The sequence below is a fragment of the Manacus vitellinus genome, unplaced genomic scaffold (genome assembly GCF_001715985.3).
Source record: "Manacus vitellinus isolate BGI_N305 unplaced genomic scaffold, ASM171598v3 scaffold_24_pilon, whole genome shotgun sequence".
In the NCBI taxonomy this organism is placed as follows: Eukaryota; Metazoa; Chordata; class Aves; order Passeriformes; family Pipridae; genus Manacus; species Manacus vitellinus.
In genome coordinates this window covers 3,758,831-3,775,494 of record NW_021939798.1, presented here as the reverse complement: position 1 = coordinate 3,775,494, position 16,664 = coordinate 3,758,831, and the positions used below count along the sequence as shown (strand labels likewise).

Below are 16,664 nucleotides of genomic sequence, written 5' to 3'. Positions count from 1 at the left end.
GTGAGGTACATTGTTGTATATACAGTCCCTTTCTCTCCACTTCAGCAAGATAAAGATCTGTGAGTTTTACAGTGTTTTTATTATACATCAAACTCTCTTACTCCAGCACTTCTCACTCCAAAGCCAGCTCTGATATCACACCAGTGCAAAGTGGCTCTGCAGCCCCGAGCACACACAGCCCTGGGACACAAACTGCAACGTGAGGCAAAGCGATTCAGATCCAAGAGGTACAAGGTGTGGGATTTTGGGTTGTAAATTCCTGGCTAAAGATCCTCAAAACTTGCCTTGCTCATTCCCATCCAGCAGGTATCCATCCCGGACTGGAGATGAATGTCTATATTTCTGCACGCTCCTAATGAAATCTAAATATAGACACTGAACTTGGTGCAGATTCTGTCACGCACCCAGAGCACTTAATAACACAGACTGATGGCCCCAGGGTAAGGGAGAATGCAAATAAGGTTGTGTTTCCTGCTTCACAGATATTCTCAACTCCAGATATTCGTTCCAGAAGGATACTAATCATAGGAAATGACCTAAAAAACATGAGTGTTTGCAATTATACACGCTAAACAAAAAAAGAACCAAATGTCACTTGCCAAGTAGTTGTACGTATATTTTAGGAAGTCTGAAAGAGCAAAGTCAGGCTTTTTTTTTCCCCTGCACGGTTCTGAAAGACACCCACATAAACTGAAATCAGTCCATCACAGGCTACAAGTGACTGTTGTCTTTGCTGAGAAGATGGAATCGTGCACCTTTGCATAAACAAGTCCTGGTAACCAGCTCTGCTGTTTAAGACTGAAATTAGGCATAAGTGTTAAAAAAAAAATCCAACTTTCCTACAAGCATAATTTTGATCTCAGACAAGATCTTAATCTGGCTGGTGAGTTACTATTTCCAAATCCAGGTCTGGGCTAAGTCAAAATTCGAAGATGACATGGGCCAATGGCAGAAAGACAAATACCACAGAAAACTGCTCAACATAACAACCCCCCCCCAAAAAAGGCTTCTAGAAAAGCCAGAACACGCAAATTAAATAAGGTGGGGTGACCACAAGGCGAGTTAGGCAAGACTCAATTTAAATTATAAACTTAAACCTTTGTGATGAGCTCGTTAATCTCTTTTTGCTCAACACGCACCTCAGTCTTCAGACACAGACACTTGCCAACCCTTCAACAACGTGGGCAGCAACGAGCCAGGGTGAAGAGCTGTTGCACAACCTCGTGTCTGGAAGCTCACACCAAGCATCACCACCACCAGGGCCAGCAGAAAGCCAAGGGGAAGAACAGCCTCCCCTGATTTCTCAGAACGAGACGCGAAATTTGGAACGTCCCCACCGCACATCTGAAACAGCTCCCAGCGTTTCCACATTCCCCCAGCGTGCTGTAATTCAGGGGGCTTGTGCCACACAACCTTGTAGATCTGGATAAGCAACAGCTTGCAGTAAATTCAAAACAAACCCGTTTCCAAGAAAAGGATGCTTTCCCACAGATACAAGCAAAAGGCTTCCAGGAGCTCCAGCGTCCCACGATGCGTGGCTGAAAAGCTGGCCACTGAGTGCCAGAATGATCCCACACTGAAAGAGGGGAAAAAAATCCCCCTCAAACACCAACAAAAAAAAAAAAAAAAAAGGAAAATAATTTACCTCACGCTTGTTTGTGAAATCCAAATAATATGTTCTATTTGCTTGGAATGACCTTTTCATAATTAAATTATTTTATAGGCATATATATGTATTTATATAAAGATCTATAGTGACATGATCACTATATCACGTGCTATTTATGCTTAGCATGTTATAGTATTTACAGCAATACAAGAACATAGTGACAGACAATCAAAATGCACACAGGAATGTTTTAGTTTTACTACTCAGCTCTACAAAGCCACACATCTATGACTGAAAAGTGCGTTTATATCATCAATCAGTAAGAAAACAGGTTTACTTAATTACCACTGTGATCCTGGTGTGGGACTCCTGAAGAGCAGTAAAACTCATGTAATTTTCTATTAATGTCAGTGCACAAGAGAAAGGAACGACTTTGGCTCAATTTGCAGCACGTTGAGGAATCAGCAACTGGCAATTCAACATCTCCTTTAGGGGCTGAGCAGCCCTGGAAAGGCAGCAGGGAACTGCTTACAAGAAAGCACCTGAGATAATTACCCTAAACATCCTCAGGGATTTTTCAAACCTCATCATTTGATTTAGATGGTTTAGACCCTTTAAAATAGGAAAATAATATATGTAAATGCAGCACATTATCAGATTAAAGGTTTGGGTTTGTTGGGGTTTTCTTTCAGAAGGAGGTTTTTGTTGGTACTACAAGTTTCTGTTTACTTTTTAAAAATTGAGACAGCGATTTTGAAACTAAGGTTTACCATTTTAAAAAAAATTATATATATATATATTTACATTTTTATATTATGTTTGACATGGTAAAAACTATGAGAATGAAACCCTCACATATTAAAAATCCCAATTAAAAACCCCAATAAAATTTCACCACTAGGGTATATTTTAAACACATTCTTGCCACCATGTTCAAAGTATTGAAGAAGTTATTGCTTCACTGCTTGCTTCACCCTTTGCTTCTGAACAGGGATTCATCAGATCAGGTACAGAACCACACAAGTGATTCTTTATTTCTGTGAGGGCAAGAAATCCTTTAAGTTTTTGATTTTAAATTTTGAATTTTTAAATTTTAACTGTAAAGGTGCTTTAGAGGAGCAGGGAGGTTACTCAGGCAGGTTCTGAGATCTCATGTGATGGGCTGCAGAGCCTGAAGGAAGAGTAACTGGACACTGGGAAAACAGCACTGCTGTAATGCAGCCCCCAAAATGCTCCCCTGTTCTTACAGTACCTACTGTGAAATTATTTCAGAAACAGCTGCAAGGAAAAAAACAATTTCTTAGAATATTTGCCAAATATTGAGGTGCCCCCAGCCCATTCCTGCCTCACCAAGCCACAGACACCAGTGCAGCGACAGCCTGTGGGCAGCAGGATCTGCACCAAAAGATTCCCATTCATAATTTCAATTCCAGCATTACAGGATGTTACCCCAAAGCAATTTATAGCAAGAACAAACAGAAAACTGACCTTCCACCATCAAAACTGCCAACATATTTATGTAACGCTTGCTTTTCAGCCTTTTTAAACAAACAAACAAACAAACAAACAAACGCACACACGACCGGGTAATTGTTTTGCTGTGCAACGTCTGGAACACATTAAGCATCTTTGCTGCCTATCAACCACAATAAAGGCAATTTTTCATTTCTCCCAAACCCCACAACTTACTCCAGGACGGAATGAGTCGCAGCCTGCGGGTGGTACCGGTAGAGCAGGAGGCAGCGGTTCACTCGGAAGACCTCACCACCCTTCTGGATGTGCTCATAAAAAAACAGCAGATCTTCTGGGACCCCCTGGAACAGAAGCAGTTATTTCACACCAGTCAGCGACCAGCATTCAGTTACACCTGAAGATATTTTGTTTTCTGCCAAATGAATTTGGTTTAACATAATTTTTATTCACAGACACAACTTCTGTATTACCCAGAGAGGTTGTGGCTGCCCCATCCCTGGAAGTGTCCAAGGCCAGGTTGGATGGAGCTCAGAGCAACCTGGGCCAGTGGAAGATGTCCCTGACCATGGCAGGGGGTGGAACTGGATGATCTCTAAGGTCCCTTCCAACCCAAACCATTCTATGAGATTATTTGTGTACATCTCAATGAATTTATCTAATGTGTCGTGAAATAAATGTGGCTAAAGCTACTAAAAACTCAAGCAGTGCTAGTTAAAAACGAAGTGCAGCTGACTGCAAGGACAGAGGTGGAAGAATCATCTTCATCATCTCATTTTGACAGGGATATCAAGCTTGGTACAGGTTAATCCAAAATGAAAGAAACCCAGCACTGAACAGTTTGTGCAGCCTGAAGTGCCACATAACCAAACAGTTTATACTGAAAGGGATCAGTGACTTCAGAAGAGTGTTTTTATGTTGTGCTAGAATTCCCCTTCTTTCCTTGGTTGTCATACAAATACTGGTCTCTCCCTAGGAAAGGTGACTCAGGCCCCACAATAACAGGCCTCAATAAAAGCCTGAATAAAAGCAGCCTCAGAATGAGGCAACATCTGAAAACAGAACTGCTTGTTTTTTGAAACTTCCTTCCACAGTACATTCTTTTTATTGGGATTGTACACAATCCTGATGAAACACTGCAAGAAAAAAGCTCCTACAATTGTGGATCTAGCAGGTTCTAGGAAATATTAGAGGTTTCACAATCATTTGCAACATTTCCCACCTAAAAATCAGAAAACCTTCATGCCAGAGTTAGTGTCAGAAGGGCAATCATATGGCTTGTGGTATTCAATTACATTTTGTGGCATATGAAAGCATAAACCCACCTTTAAAGCCTTATATAGAAGGTAAAAAAGTAGCATTTATTTATATTTTGCAATGCTACAACTTCTTGAAACACATTTTTTCGCGTTTAAATAGACACTTCTTCCCTCCAACCCAGTGTTTAAAAGGTCACACGGTTTTATCAGACTAAAAAACTCTGATATATAAAACCAGGTGGGTCAAACAAAATATTTCGGTGTAGAAACAATAAAAAGCTGAAATATAACAACAAAAAGTTGAGAAGGAAAGGAAAGGAAGGAGACTGAAATACATTTCTTTCTGTAGACAATGAATAACCAGGGCATAAACCTCAAACTCAGTTTTAGGCATTCTATTTCAACCCAGAAAAATAACAAGAGCCTGAGTTTAAAACAAACAAACAAACAAACTGAATTTTCCCCCATTTTCTGAGTTTATTCCATAATTAAGAAAATGAGATTCTCTAATTAAAGTGTTGGACACAAAACCCCTCTGTGGTTTCTTCTGGCCCTCCAGTTACAAGAGCAACACAGTTCAGGGAGTGTTTCTCATACCCACCAGGCTGAGCAGTCGAGGGGGTGTTAGAGAGGAAGAGAAATGAGACAAGAAAAAACTCTGAACCCTGAAAGACAACTCCAAAACACTCAGTTGAACATATGTATCTTGAGAGAAATCACAATCAACTCCAGTTCTGGACTTTGCAGCTCCAGAGCTCTCTCTGGGACTGATGTAAGACACCGAGTTGGGCCACACTCCCAGACTCTGAATGAAATGGGCTCTGCTCTGCTCACCAAGGGCAGCTCAGCTGGAGTTATTGTCTGTCTTTGCAGATGTTTGTCTGACTTCTGGTTTAAGAGCTGTGATGCAGAAGAAAACTTTTAGAGAACCTCATACAATTTTTGTGGACCTACCCTGAAAGCCACAAGAGAAATGTGGGGGAAGCTGGAGCAGCTGACAGCAACCACAGTCATCAAAAACACAAGAAACACACAAAATTAATTTCTTTTTTATCTTGTAGGCCTTCCCATATTTTTCTTATTCTGGACTCCAATGGAAATACTGAGCCAGCAGCAAAGTTTAAACCTATTTCTCTTTTCCAGTCACACACCAGACCGTGTCATCAGGGCACAAATTCTGCAGCACGTATCAGTTTGCTGCAGGAGTCATATTTTGAGTCAGGTCTCTGATTACATCACACACATATCAGCAATTCCTTCTCTTTAGGATCAGCATTTACATTATCCAAGACAACCATTAATATGAATATTTAAGAAGAGTTACTGCAAAAGTAAAAGGATCCTTCAAAACGCTGCTTGGTTCCAAGTGTTCTTCTGCTTCCCTTTAACTGGCAGAAATACTCTGGAATGAAGTGCACTCAGCCCTAGGAAGGAGCAGGTGCCTTGTACTGCTCAGCAGTGGCCTCTCAGATTACAAAGGAGCAGCACAGCCACGCATTTTTCAGGGCAGGAAAGATGTTGACTGTGTTATGGATCCTGCAGGGATGGGACTTCCTAAGGCTCTTGAGCGTGCAAGTTTGCTGCAACACAAGAGTTTCTTCCCAACTGAGATCTATTATTGGATCCAGACGGCACTTTAAGCACCAGGAATCTTTGTCAAACAACACAACTTCAAAAGGAAAAGCTGTTTGACCACTAAAGGGATATTTTAACGTATTTTTTGAAAATTAATATCCATAGCTTAAACTATCAGTTACCAACCCAGCATTTTAGCAATAGGTTACCACATCAATAGCCTTCAGCACCAATGGATACAATTAAATTGCACAGTTTACATGTTACTGGACTACATACAGAATTTTCCACATCACAGGCAACACCCAACTCTAAATCCTCTGCTGCACTCAGGGATAAACTATTCCAGCTCCCAGTGAAAAGCACAGCCTGCCCCTCTCTGCTGTAACCAAAATGCACCAGCCACATGCAAAAGCATTGTTTACTTTATCACATTACTACTGAACAGGTCAAGGGTTTGTGTTTACCCAGGATTTTGGGCAGGCATCCCTTGCTGTGCTGATGGTTGGCTGTAGGGATGAGGGGACTGATCTTTTATACACCATGGGATGTCAAGCAGAACTTAATGAGTTAAACTAACTCCTTGTTCAGGGATCAAACTAAATTATCAATAATCCTTCCCTTGTCTTCTCATCACTCACTGTTGTCACTCCTGGCAGATCACTGTCCATCAAATAGTGCTCCAGCCACCTCAATATATGTATTTTCCAAGGAGGTTCGAGCTTCCAACCACTACAACAAGCAATTCTGGTTACAATTCTTGCAGCTTCACCATCAGTAATGGTGAGGAGCACCAGTAGGGATGAAGATCAGCAGTTTTTGGAGGACAATGCAAGAGTGACTCTCTGTGCAATGCTGTAACACTTGATAAGATCATGTTGTAGCCCTGGGGTGACCAACAGTAACTTCTGCAGCACTTCAGGCTGACAGGAGTCCTTTTTTTTGGTGTCTTGGACAGAACTCACCATTAGGCTGTACAGGCATAAACACAATAAAAGAGCTGGCTTTTACTGCTAAACCCAGTGTAGGAGAGTGATTCTGTGGCACAACCAATGTGTCCTACCTTCCTCATCGACCTCTTTCCCCTCTATCCAGCTGCCTCTCGGTCTCCTTTGACATGGTACCCTTCCCTGCCCACTTCCAGTGCAGATTCAGCCTGTGCAGAGCAGTCTGACCAGTGAAAATGGGAGATTTCAAGAATACACACATAACAAACAGTGTGATGACAAACAAGACAAGAGAATTATATCTATCCACACAATAAAAAAAAACCCTTCAGTTTTGGAAAAGCTCAGTCCTTCCTCTTGATCAGGGGCATCAAGGAAAACTGGACTATAACTTGGTACTCCTTTTGTAAACCAGTCAGCAGCATCAGGGTTACTTGGATAGAATATACCAAATTGCTTTAATTCCTCAAAGGAGCTTAAAATTGGTGAATGGAAAGAATTAAATAGCTGTTAATAGCTTCTCTACAGGATTATCCAATATATTCTTAAGTCTTTCTTGCTGCAGATCTGTCACTCCATTTTTTGGCTCCCATCCAAATCATGCCTTTACATCATTTTGCCTTGATTATAGGACCCAAAGCCTGTAACATTTACTTCATTGTTTGGAAATAACAGGTTAGAGGAAACTCCAAAAGGCTGCTTTCATCCAAATGCCTTGGCACAGAGAAATTCAGTTAAACAAAGATGATGGGGAAGTCAAATGGAAGGGAGCTGGTAAATTCTAAATGATATTTAATAACAGACCAGCAGAAAATGTAATTAGACACGGGGTATGGGGTGAATTTTCAAATAGCTTATAAAGTGTAATTAATCATTGGCTCCACCAATCTTCTTTCCTTTTTAGATCAGATATCTATTTCTGTTCAGCATTAACAAGCAGTGCCTGTGTTTTATCCAGATTTTCCCCCAGAGCACCTTGATCGGTTATTTGACAGACTGACAGTATTTTAATTCATGTTCCAAAAAAACCCAAATTCCTACTTAGCCTTTTACCTCTCAGGCATTATTGTAACCACTTGCCTTTCTGGAGGGCATGGCATTTGTGTGCTCTGGCAGAGAAAAATGGAAAACTGCATTAGTTGGTGCCTAACAGCCTCCAGAGTTACCTCAGAGCTTCACTGCACGGCTGCAGTCTCCTGTGCACCCAGGGATATTTTGACACCTCCTCAATTCCTGTTTTTTCTGACCTTTTATCACAAAAATAGATCAAAACTGAGCTCCAGACACTTTGTTTGGAGCCACAGTTTGTATTCAGAAAGGCCAGTGGCTTATAATACTCTATTCCATCTGGGGCTCATTATGAATAATTTCCCCCCTGTTTGCACTTCGAGATTAGTTCAGAACTTTAAGGCTGTCACTCCATTTTTAGTTCTCACACACTTAAAAAAGGAAGGTTAAATACAGAGGTGACAGGAATTTGGGACAAAGCTGTGGTAAAACTCTAGAGAAAGAAACAAGTTTGGCATATAAGATGTCAAAAGTAATAGTGCCTGGAGAAAGCCAAGACTGTACAATTTTCCACATTTCCACGGAATGGAGTCTGCAGGTTAACAATGCTCATTTGTACAGCTCTTATTGTACTCAGCATTTCTCACTGAAGTGCCCTGTTAAACATATGAAGCAATAACTTTGCTTCCCTAATAACAGACACCTTGTCCACCACTGCACGTGACTTGTGAGTTCCCCACTCTAACAGATGATACAGCTTCAAAATGTGCTTTTCACATTATACCAGACACTTCTGGACACAGTTATTACTTTTCAACAATGGTGCTGGTTATTAGAAGACACCAAAAATTACAGGAGCAATCCCAGCCATGCAGGTAATGCCACACTAAATGTCAAGTGTGAGTTCTGAAGGGTTTACAGAAGGTCCTGCTACTTCTTGCAGTAAGCACTGCACTCTTTATCCAGACTTGCTGGATAACAGGAAGATTATTTCCTTTTAGTTTCCTAAAGAAGTCACAAACGTGGTTCACATGACTCTCCTCCTAGCAGGGGATGCTGTTTAAAATGTTACTTTATAGGCTTGTGGCCACTTCCATTGTATTATCTCAGTCTCAGCACACCACCAGAGCTGGCTAAAATTCTCTACTTCTCAGTACTCCTGCTTTAATTATCATTTATCAGAGGTTGCACCTCTACCATTTTAGTTAATTAGTGCATAAAACAAACCTGTCAGGTTCTTAGAGATCATTTATGAAGATCTTATCTAGGATTCTGCTTGGACATTGCCACAGTGATTACCTAAAAGGACTACAACAACTAATCCTAAAAGGATTCCCAACAACTGCAGACCCTGTCCAGAAAGAACTTTACTTCTAAAAAATGTAAATATTTTTTTAAAATCTGTTTCATTTAGAGCTCGGATGGCTGGAGATATAAGTACATATCTACCTGGAATAAAAAAGGATTGCACCACAGCTTATCTATTTGTATTTTATCAGTCCACCCATAAACACCACATCACAATTTCTTCCATGGAAGAATTACCCTCCGTTTGTTCTAAGCACTGAAATATGAAGAACAGGTGTTTGGATTTCATTTCAAATGAGAAATGCAGCTTTTTGGCACTGAAACAGTTTAGCAAACGGAGAAGGCCAAGACATGGAGATTTGTTGGCCTGTTGCTGTGTTTACTGGCAGCAACAGGACACTTGCAGGTCTCACTGTTAAATACCAACTCAAAAATGGAGATGGGTGTGATCAGATGAATACAGAGTGTGGGTCAGGTCAGAACATCCACAGGGATGATTCTGAAGAGTCCTCAGTATAGTTTGTAACAGCTCCACTGATAACACAGAGAAAAATCTTCCTTTGCCTCAAAGGAATTCTTTTCAAATGAAAATGAACGAGTTGGAGCAATGCTAAACACTTTGCAACACTAAACAGTGAAAGATTTAGGACTTGATGTTGTGTCCTCTAAACCCACAGAGGACAAAGGTTTGACTTCATTGCTCGTGTCCTTCGCTTTGTTCAGCCCCTTGTTCACAGGGTGTTTTCTGAAGCTCCTCTGTATCAGCCACAGCCCGGGCATGGACACGTTGGGCACTTCACAACAGGGACAAACAACACGTTTAACTTATCACTGGTAATTTTTAAAACTAGGAGGACACACCACACATTGTGGCTGCAAAATCATCGGGATTAAGGTTGTCAGTGTATTATGGCTGAATAACCAGTGGCACAGTTCCTACACAATTACACAGGGAGGGCAAAATAGGAAAAAACCAACTCAAAAAAAAAAAACAAAAACAAAACAAAGGGAAACCCCCCCAAAACTAAAAGCAAAAAGCACAGAACAATAGTCTGTTTAACTTAACCTCTTGAACTTTATCATTAGGCTTGCTGCTCTATTGTTGCTCCTGCTTTAACTTGCTTGCTTTCTTTTTTGAGCTTACTAACAGTGCTCAAGAAGTCAAACATTCTTCAGAGAGTGTAAATACAATGATAAGAAATAATAATAAAACAGAAATAAAGAGCATGGGTCAGTGAATGTAGATTGTATTGGGAGCCAGGCAGCATTCCCAGCTCTTCCACTCACCCACCAAGTAATTAAGGGCAAATCTTTTCACTGCTCTAAACAATTCTGTTCTCTGTCTGCTGTCTTCTTAAATTATAATTTTTTTGGTAGCCCAAAGAATAATATTTGTATATCCTCATACACATACACATGTGTGTATGTCTGTGTGCATGTATATATACACACTATAAGGCACTGAAGGGCTTCATTTAGAGGTTATAAAAATAACAATAATAATAATCATAATGTGTTGTAGTTTAAATAACAAAATAGAAAATAGCCTTGGCAGATTTTTTTAGTGTACTAGTAATGAAGACTTCCCCCCAAAAAAAATTCAGAACCACCCATTCTAGCCCTAAAATCTCACCAAAACCACTGGAAGCAAAACCTCTCAGGTTCAAACCACACAGAATGGATCCAAATGTATCTGAATTAGATCTATTTGCCATCATATTTCTGGTACTACCAATAGACACCCGTGGATTTTATTCCATAAACGTGCTGACAAGCTTAAAGCAACTGAACTGAACTTATGCAGGAAATTTCTGAAGAAAAAGAACACCCAATTGTCAGGGGAGGAACTTCTCAGGTAACAGTCATTTAATTTGTAACCTCTCAGTCCTGATGCTGAGGAGAAGCTCCTTAACATCTTCCAAAGACAAGCACAAGAACTGGGATTGACAAGTGGATACGAGACAGGTGGATAAATGAGATTTAATGGTTGTAGTATTATGGCACATTGTGACCTCCCCTCCTCCCTTCTTTCTTCATCTCAGGGGTATAAATCTTCCCCCTCAGGAGAATGTACTTCCATCTCTTTGTCATCCTGACTGCACCTTTCTTCCCTCCCAATCTCCTTCACCAACCTGCCTTACCTTGCAGAGATAGTTCATAACAAAAACTAAGGGCTCACCTTTTTTTAGCTTTCACATCTGCTGCATCTATTTCAGGGACTAAAGAGGAGCTTTTAAGTCTGAATCCTTCAATTTTTCCAGGTATATTGACATATCTAACATGTGTTAGATTTAACTACAATCAATTCAATTATCAGAGTTATCCCCAAACAACTTCAGTTGGTTAATGACTGTTTTTAAAAAAACAGGTGTATGGTGTGACCCAGGTTTATTTAGACCTCAGTTTTCATCTATACCCCTTCTCCTAGTGTTCTTTAATAGCAGGTTTAGGGCTTCCTGAGGCTGTTAAACAAAGGGATGGTTCCTGGATATCATCCACATTACTCACCTTTCCCCCCTCATCAAATTTTCCCACGTGAAAAAACCACTCTCGAGAACAGAACCAGGTTGGCATGATCACAGTGGGTCCGTGGGAGGTGAACACCTAGGAAAGAGGAAAAAAAAACCCAGTCACTTAATAGAATGTCTGCTGGGGAACAAAGCAGAAAAAACCTAAATCTGGCAAATACTTGGCCTGTGCTTGACCTTCAGCAATTTCAAGCACTGAGAAATGCAGGTGTTTAAAATTCAGTGTTTAGTGTTGAAAGTGCAGCTTGAACCAGCATCTCTGAGGTGTCACAGCCCAGCAGGTGAGTCCAGCTCCTGCTTCACATTCCATAACTTCCTCTTCCATCATAAGTTGCAACACATGCAGAATACTTACAACTTTCCTTCAAATTTAGAGTTTTATACTGGAAATGGCACTTATATCAATAATAGCAATGTTGACACTTAAGTGAATGAATTGAGAATAATCATGAAAAGTTAAAGTTCTTAAACTGAACCCTCTAATTGTTGTGCACTGATTTTCCACTTTATATTCCTTATACGTATATGAAGTAGGAACTTTCACTGATCTTTTATTTCTGCCAAAGACACTTAAATCCTAATCAAGCTTGGACAAGTAAAATACAATTTGTTTTAAAGGTTACCTGAGCACTATGGGTTTGCTATCCAGTGGTACCAATCTCAAAAGGCCATTGGAAAGGAAGAGCTTTCGGGACTGAAAAGGGAGTGATTATTAATTTCATCCTCTTGACTAGTGACAGCTGAGAACTCTACAAATGGGTCTTTGCAGCTTTAAACAAACTTCTTGTAAATACAACTGTGAAAGGAGCCAGAATCTGGATTACTGAAGGTAAACTGGTTCTTTCTTTTAGCACAAGATGAAGTATCCAGGCAAGGAAGAGACTGAACTTATCAAACACAATGTGCAAAGTGAAGGCAGGAGCCTGTGCCTTCACTTTGTAGTTTCCAGAAACTACAGAGCACACCCTGGTTTATGAAGGCAGAAGAAACCAACTTCACAATTACTGTCAATCAAACACTAATGGATAATGCAAGCTGATAATTTCATGGCATGTTTCAGTGGTAATATTAATATTCCTGTATGGCTGAAGTTCTTAAAGCTCAGAGCATGAGTGTACATTTTGTCATGTGCACCTGAGCACCTACATTATAGAGGTGTTCTTGATTTCAAACTGGGATGGAGCTCCTTCAACTCTTCTTATGTCTGGCAACTTCCACTTCCATTGAGAAACATGGGTACAAAACCCAAAACAGACACTTAGATCAATTTCTCCAAATTAATTAAATTAGAAATCTAATCAAAATTTAACAGGTGACCTACTCCCACTTTTTTTATGGCATGAACTATCTGCCCAAACCCAGATTTAGGGGGAAACACATGGCATGGTAACTCCAGGAACACACAAAGGGATCTGGGGGAGACTCATCTTCACACAGACACTCCAATTTTAGGCAGTCATATTTAGTCTGAACAATCCTATCACCTAATGGCTGTGGCTTAAAACATCAGCAGCTTGTCCATAACTGAAATCCTCGAGCTTCAGAGGGGCTAAATGTCAAAAGCTCCCCCCAAAAGTCAGTGGGAGCTGAAAGAGTCAAAACAATCCCAGAAAACCAGAGCAGACATGAGCACTTAGTACATGGTGATTAGCTCCACATTAATTACAAGGGCAATTGAGTATGGCCTGAACCAAACAATGACCAAACAGTAATCCCAAAAGAAAACAGCAGTAAGGAGAAAAGCCAGGCCAGAGTGCACTGCATTGAATCTCACTTCTGAATGAAACAAAAACTTCAAAAGAAAGTCCTGAGCCTGTGGGTACATGTGAGATGTGTTTGGAGAGGCCACAATGCCATTTCCTCAGTGCAGCCAGGTCCATCAGAGAACAGAAATGCACTTCAGCCCAGAGATGGAGCTCAATGTAATTAGCCATGGTCATGTGCAAAGAGCATCCATCCCAAATATCCGAGATAATCTGTTCCACTCACATGTATATTTTAGTGAAACTGAACAGAACAAATTTGAAACACTGAGGAAAAACATCCAAATGCTACTTATGTTAACAGAGATGATGACATGAGGATGATTTTATAGCAGACCACCACACACTGCATACACCACTGTCTTTCCTAAATGCAGCAGTGCTCTTTGGCTCATTGTCCATCTCAGAAAAGATACTACAGGAGAATAACACAGACAAAACTGTCACTGATGATGCCACACATGATTTCAAGGAATTATCCTTCAAGAAAGTCTTTGACCCTGGGACAGCACACCAGCTAAGTGTCAATGAATTGGCAAATAAGCTTTTTCTATATTAATATTTATAATGCAACATCAAACCTAACTTGAGGAAATTTAAATTTGCACTTCTGCCACAAAGGACAAATTCATGCTGCTTTCTCCCTTGCTATATAACAATAACGTTTGGGAAGCTGAAATCCCTTTGCTGTTGTTGTTAGCTAAGTATTCAACTGGATCTCCTGATACAAATAACCACAAAATCAGCAGTGCTGCCACAAAGGAGGATGTGGGAAAAGAGGGCACCAGGCACAGAGAGAACAGCAAGATCATTTTTTTCAGCAGCAGTCCACATAGTACACAAATAATCTTTAACCTGATAAAACTGTATGCTCAAAGTCTAGATTTACAGTACATCTCCATTCATTTCAGAGCTCTCCCACTCATCCTGCCTGTGGCTACTCAACTCAGTCAGCTCAGTCACAGCACTGGTACTCACCTGACCCCATGAGAGATCAGAGCACTACATCAGTTAAAAAGCCATTATTTTCCTCTTTTTTTCCAAGAGTTAGTTTTCTATAGCCTTAGTTCTCTGACTCAGTTCACTGGGGGGTCAGAGCAGCAATACCACTGACACACTGGAGGGGGAAGGAACAAGCTTTGGAGAAGAAAACAAGACCTCCCTTTTTAGTCACTGCCCACAGTGAATCAGTCCAGCTGTAACATAAAACTGCATCCTCACACTGATGGGAGGGGAACTGGCCCAGGAAAAACACTAACTCCTAACAACTGCACTGAAACACTGCAGCATCTGCCAAACTTCTGAAAACCACCTTGGAGAGCTTTTGAAATTTTATCTTCAAGAGAGAGAGAAAAAAAATAACCTCAACCTTCTGCACTTTGGAAATTCTATATTTCACCTTGGTTTAGTCAGATGGGAAAGTCTCCTCTGTATTTCTTTGTTGTCTACTCTTGTCATAAACTCTTGCCAAGGTGTTAAAAGCTGGTCAAATCACCTCACTCTGTGATAAAAACTGCAACTTCTCACTTTGTGAAACTGAAACTCAAGATTTTATCCATAAATCTTTCAGATTGCATGGACTGGAACAAGAAAAACAAAGAGAACATGCTACTCTTAATTTGGAAATCCAACAAAAGCAGATTTTGAGTGATGGTGCCATGAACTGCTTTGTTTAGTTTTCTTGGAAATGTTCTCCAACTCTGCTTAACAAACGTCCTGTGTCACCTTGGAACATCAGTGGGTTTTCAGTCCACCTTGAGTAGTTAACTCAGTATATTGGAGAGCAGCTTGGACCTGTGAACCTTTCACATATGGCTGGTTTGGAAGATTAATGCTTAATAATAGTTGTTATTAATTACAATACACTGTATGCTGCAAAGATTATCTAAAGATTATTTAGTTCAATGAAACCAACTTATTAAAAACCCACTACAGAGCCTGTAGAAGAATGTATAAATCTGTTCACATTTAGAATTCATGGAGAACAGTGTTGTCATACCCAAGTTGGAATCTATCTGCAGCAGTCTCCAGGTGATGGAGACAGTCTGCTATTTCAGCATTGCATTCATTAAATTATTTAGGACTTTATTATCATCTGGGTTTATTCCAAGGATCAAGTAGCAAGTAATTGGAACTGGTTTGTTCTTGTTAACTGTTTGACTATCAAATTGCATCCAACTATTACACAGATTCCCTGAAAACAAACCTAAAGAATACAAAGAGTTGATAAAGTGACTTTCATTGTTGTGTTTCAAAGCTGTCAACAGCACATGGAACTCTGGTCCCCACTGATGCTCAGTGCAGATCATGTCAGCATTCAATGCAAGATTTCAGCTCCAATACAGAGAAAGGCATTTATATGTTTATAGTAACTTCTCAAGGAAAGTTCTATTTCCTGAAGCAGCAAATCAAAATCTAAGAGCAATGTGCCAAAAGCATAAATGCAGATGGTGAAACAACCTTATCACATCAGATATCACCATGCAGAACACAGCAAAGAAACCAGGCAGTTCACAAACAGATTTAATCAGGGCCCAGACTGTTTTCCAATGCAACAAGATAATTCCCTACCATTCACCACACATTTAATTCAAAAATTTTCAAAATTATATCCAAAGATTCAGAACAATCTTCTCTGTTGAGATAAACAAAGCTTTTCAGTACCCAGGGTCACACATTAACACATTATAAGGTGAAAAAGAAAAGAAAGCAAATCCCATGCAGGAGGGCTGCAATGATTTTGTGAGCTGCAGGCAGACCATCAATCCTGACTCTGAAAAATGATGTGTTAAGATACCTGTGTGTTAATTCAGCAGCGAATGTCTCAGGATCTCATTGATAAAGTGTACCAGCTTTACATCCACAATCAGGTGCAGGTTTTAGTGTGAGAGAAGAGGTACAGAAGATAAGAGAGGAAAAGACCTCCTCCTACTTCAAAGAAGTATTGGGCAAATAAGATTTTTCAAAAGAAAATAATAACAACAAGCTTTATTCAAGCTTTTATTAAGCTTTAAGGAACCTAACCTCCCAATGTGGTATGGATTACATGCAGTTGGTTTACATTGTACTGAACTGTTGTACCCTTTTGCCTGTACAAATAACTGCCTGTGTCACCTCATCACTGTGAGCTTCAGCAGCAGCTGAAAATCCCTCTCTAAAGAAGCTGGGATGAGGCCCAGCAAAAAGTAGACTACAGG

General features: G+C 40.2%; 1 protein-coding gene across 1 annotated transcript in view; it reads right to left on the bottom strand.

Annotated features, from left to right (window-relative positions):
- The window catches only part of B3GNTL1 (UDP-GlcNAc:betaGal beta-1,3-N-acetylglucosaminyltransferase like 1), a 105,508-nt gene that overhangs the window by 18,595 nt on the left and 70,249 nt on the right, over window positions 1-16,664 (bottom strand). The window contains exons 5-6 of the mRNA XM_029960017.1: window positions 11,685-11,780; window positions 3,299-3,423 (exon numbers count right to left, since the gene is read on the bottom strand). Coding sequence (XP_029815877.1) covers window positions 3,299-3,423; window positions 11,685-11,780 — 221 coding nt within the window. The remainder of the gene's footprint in view (window positions 1-3,298; window positions 3,424-11,684; window positions 11,781-16,664) is intronic.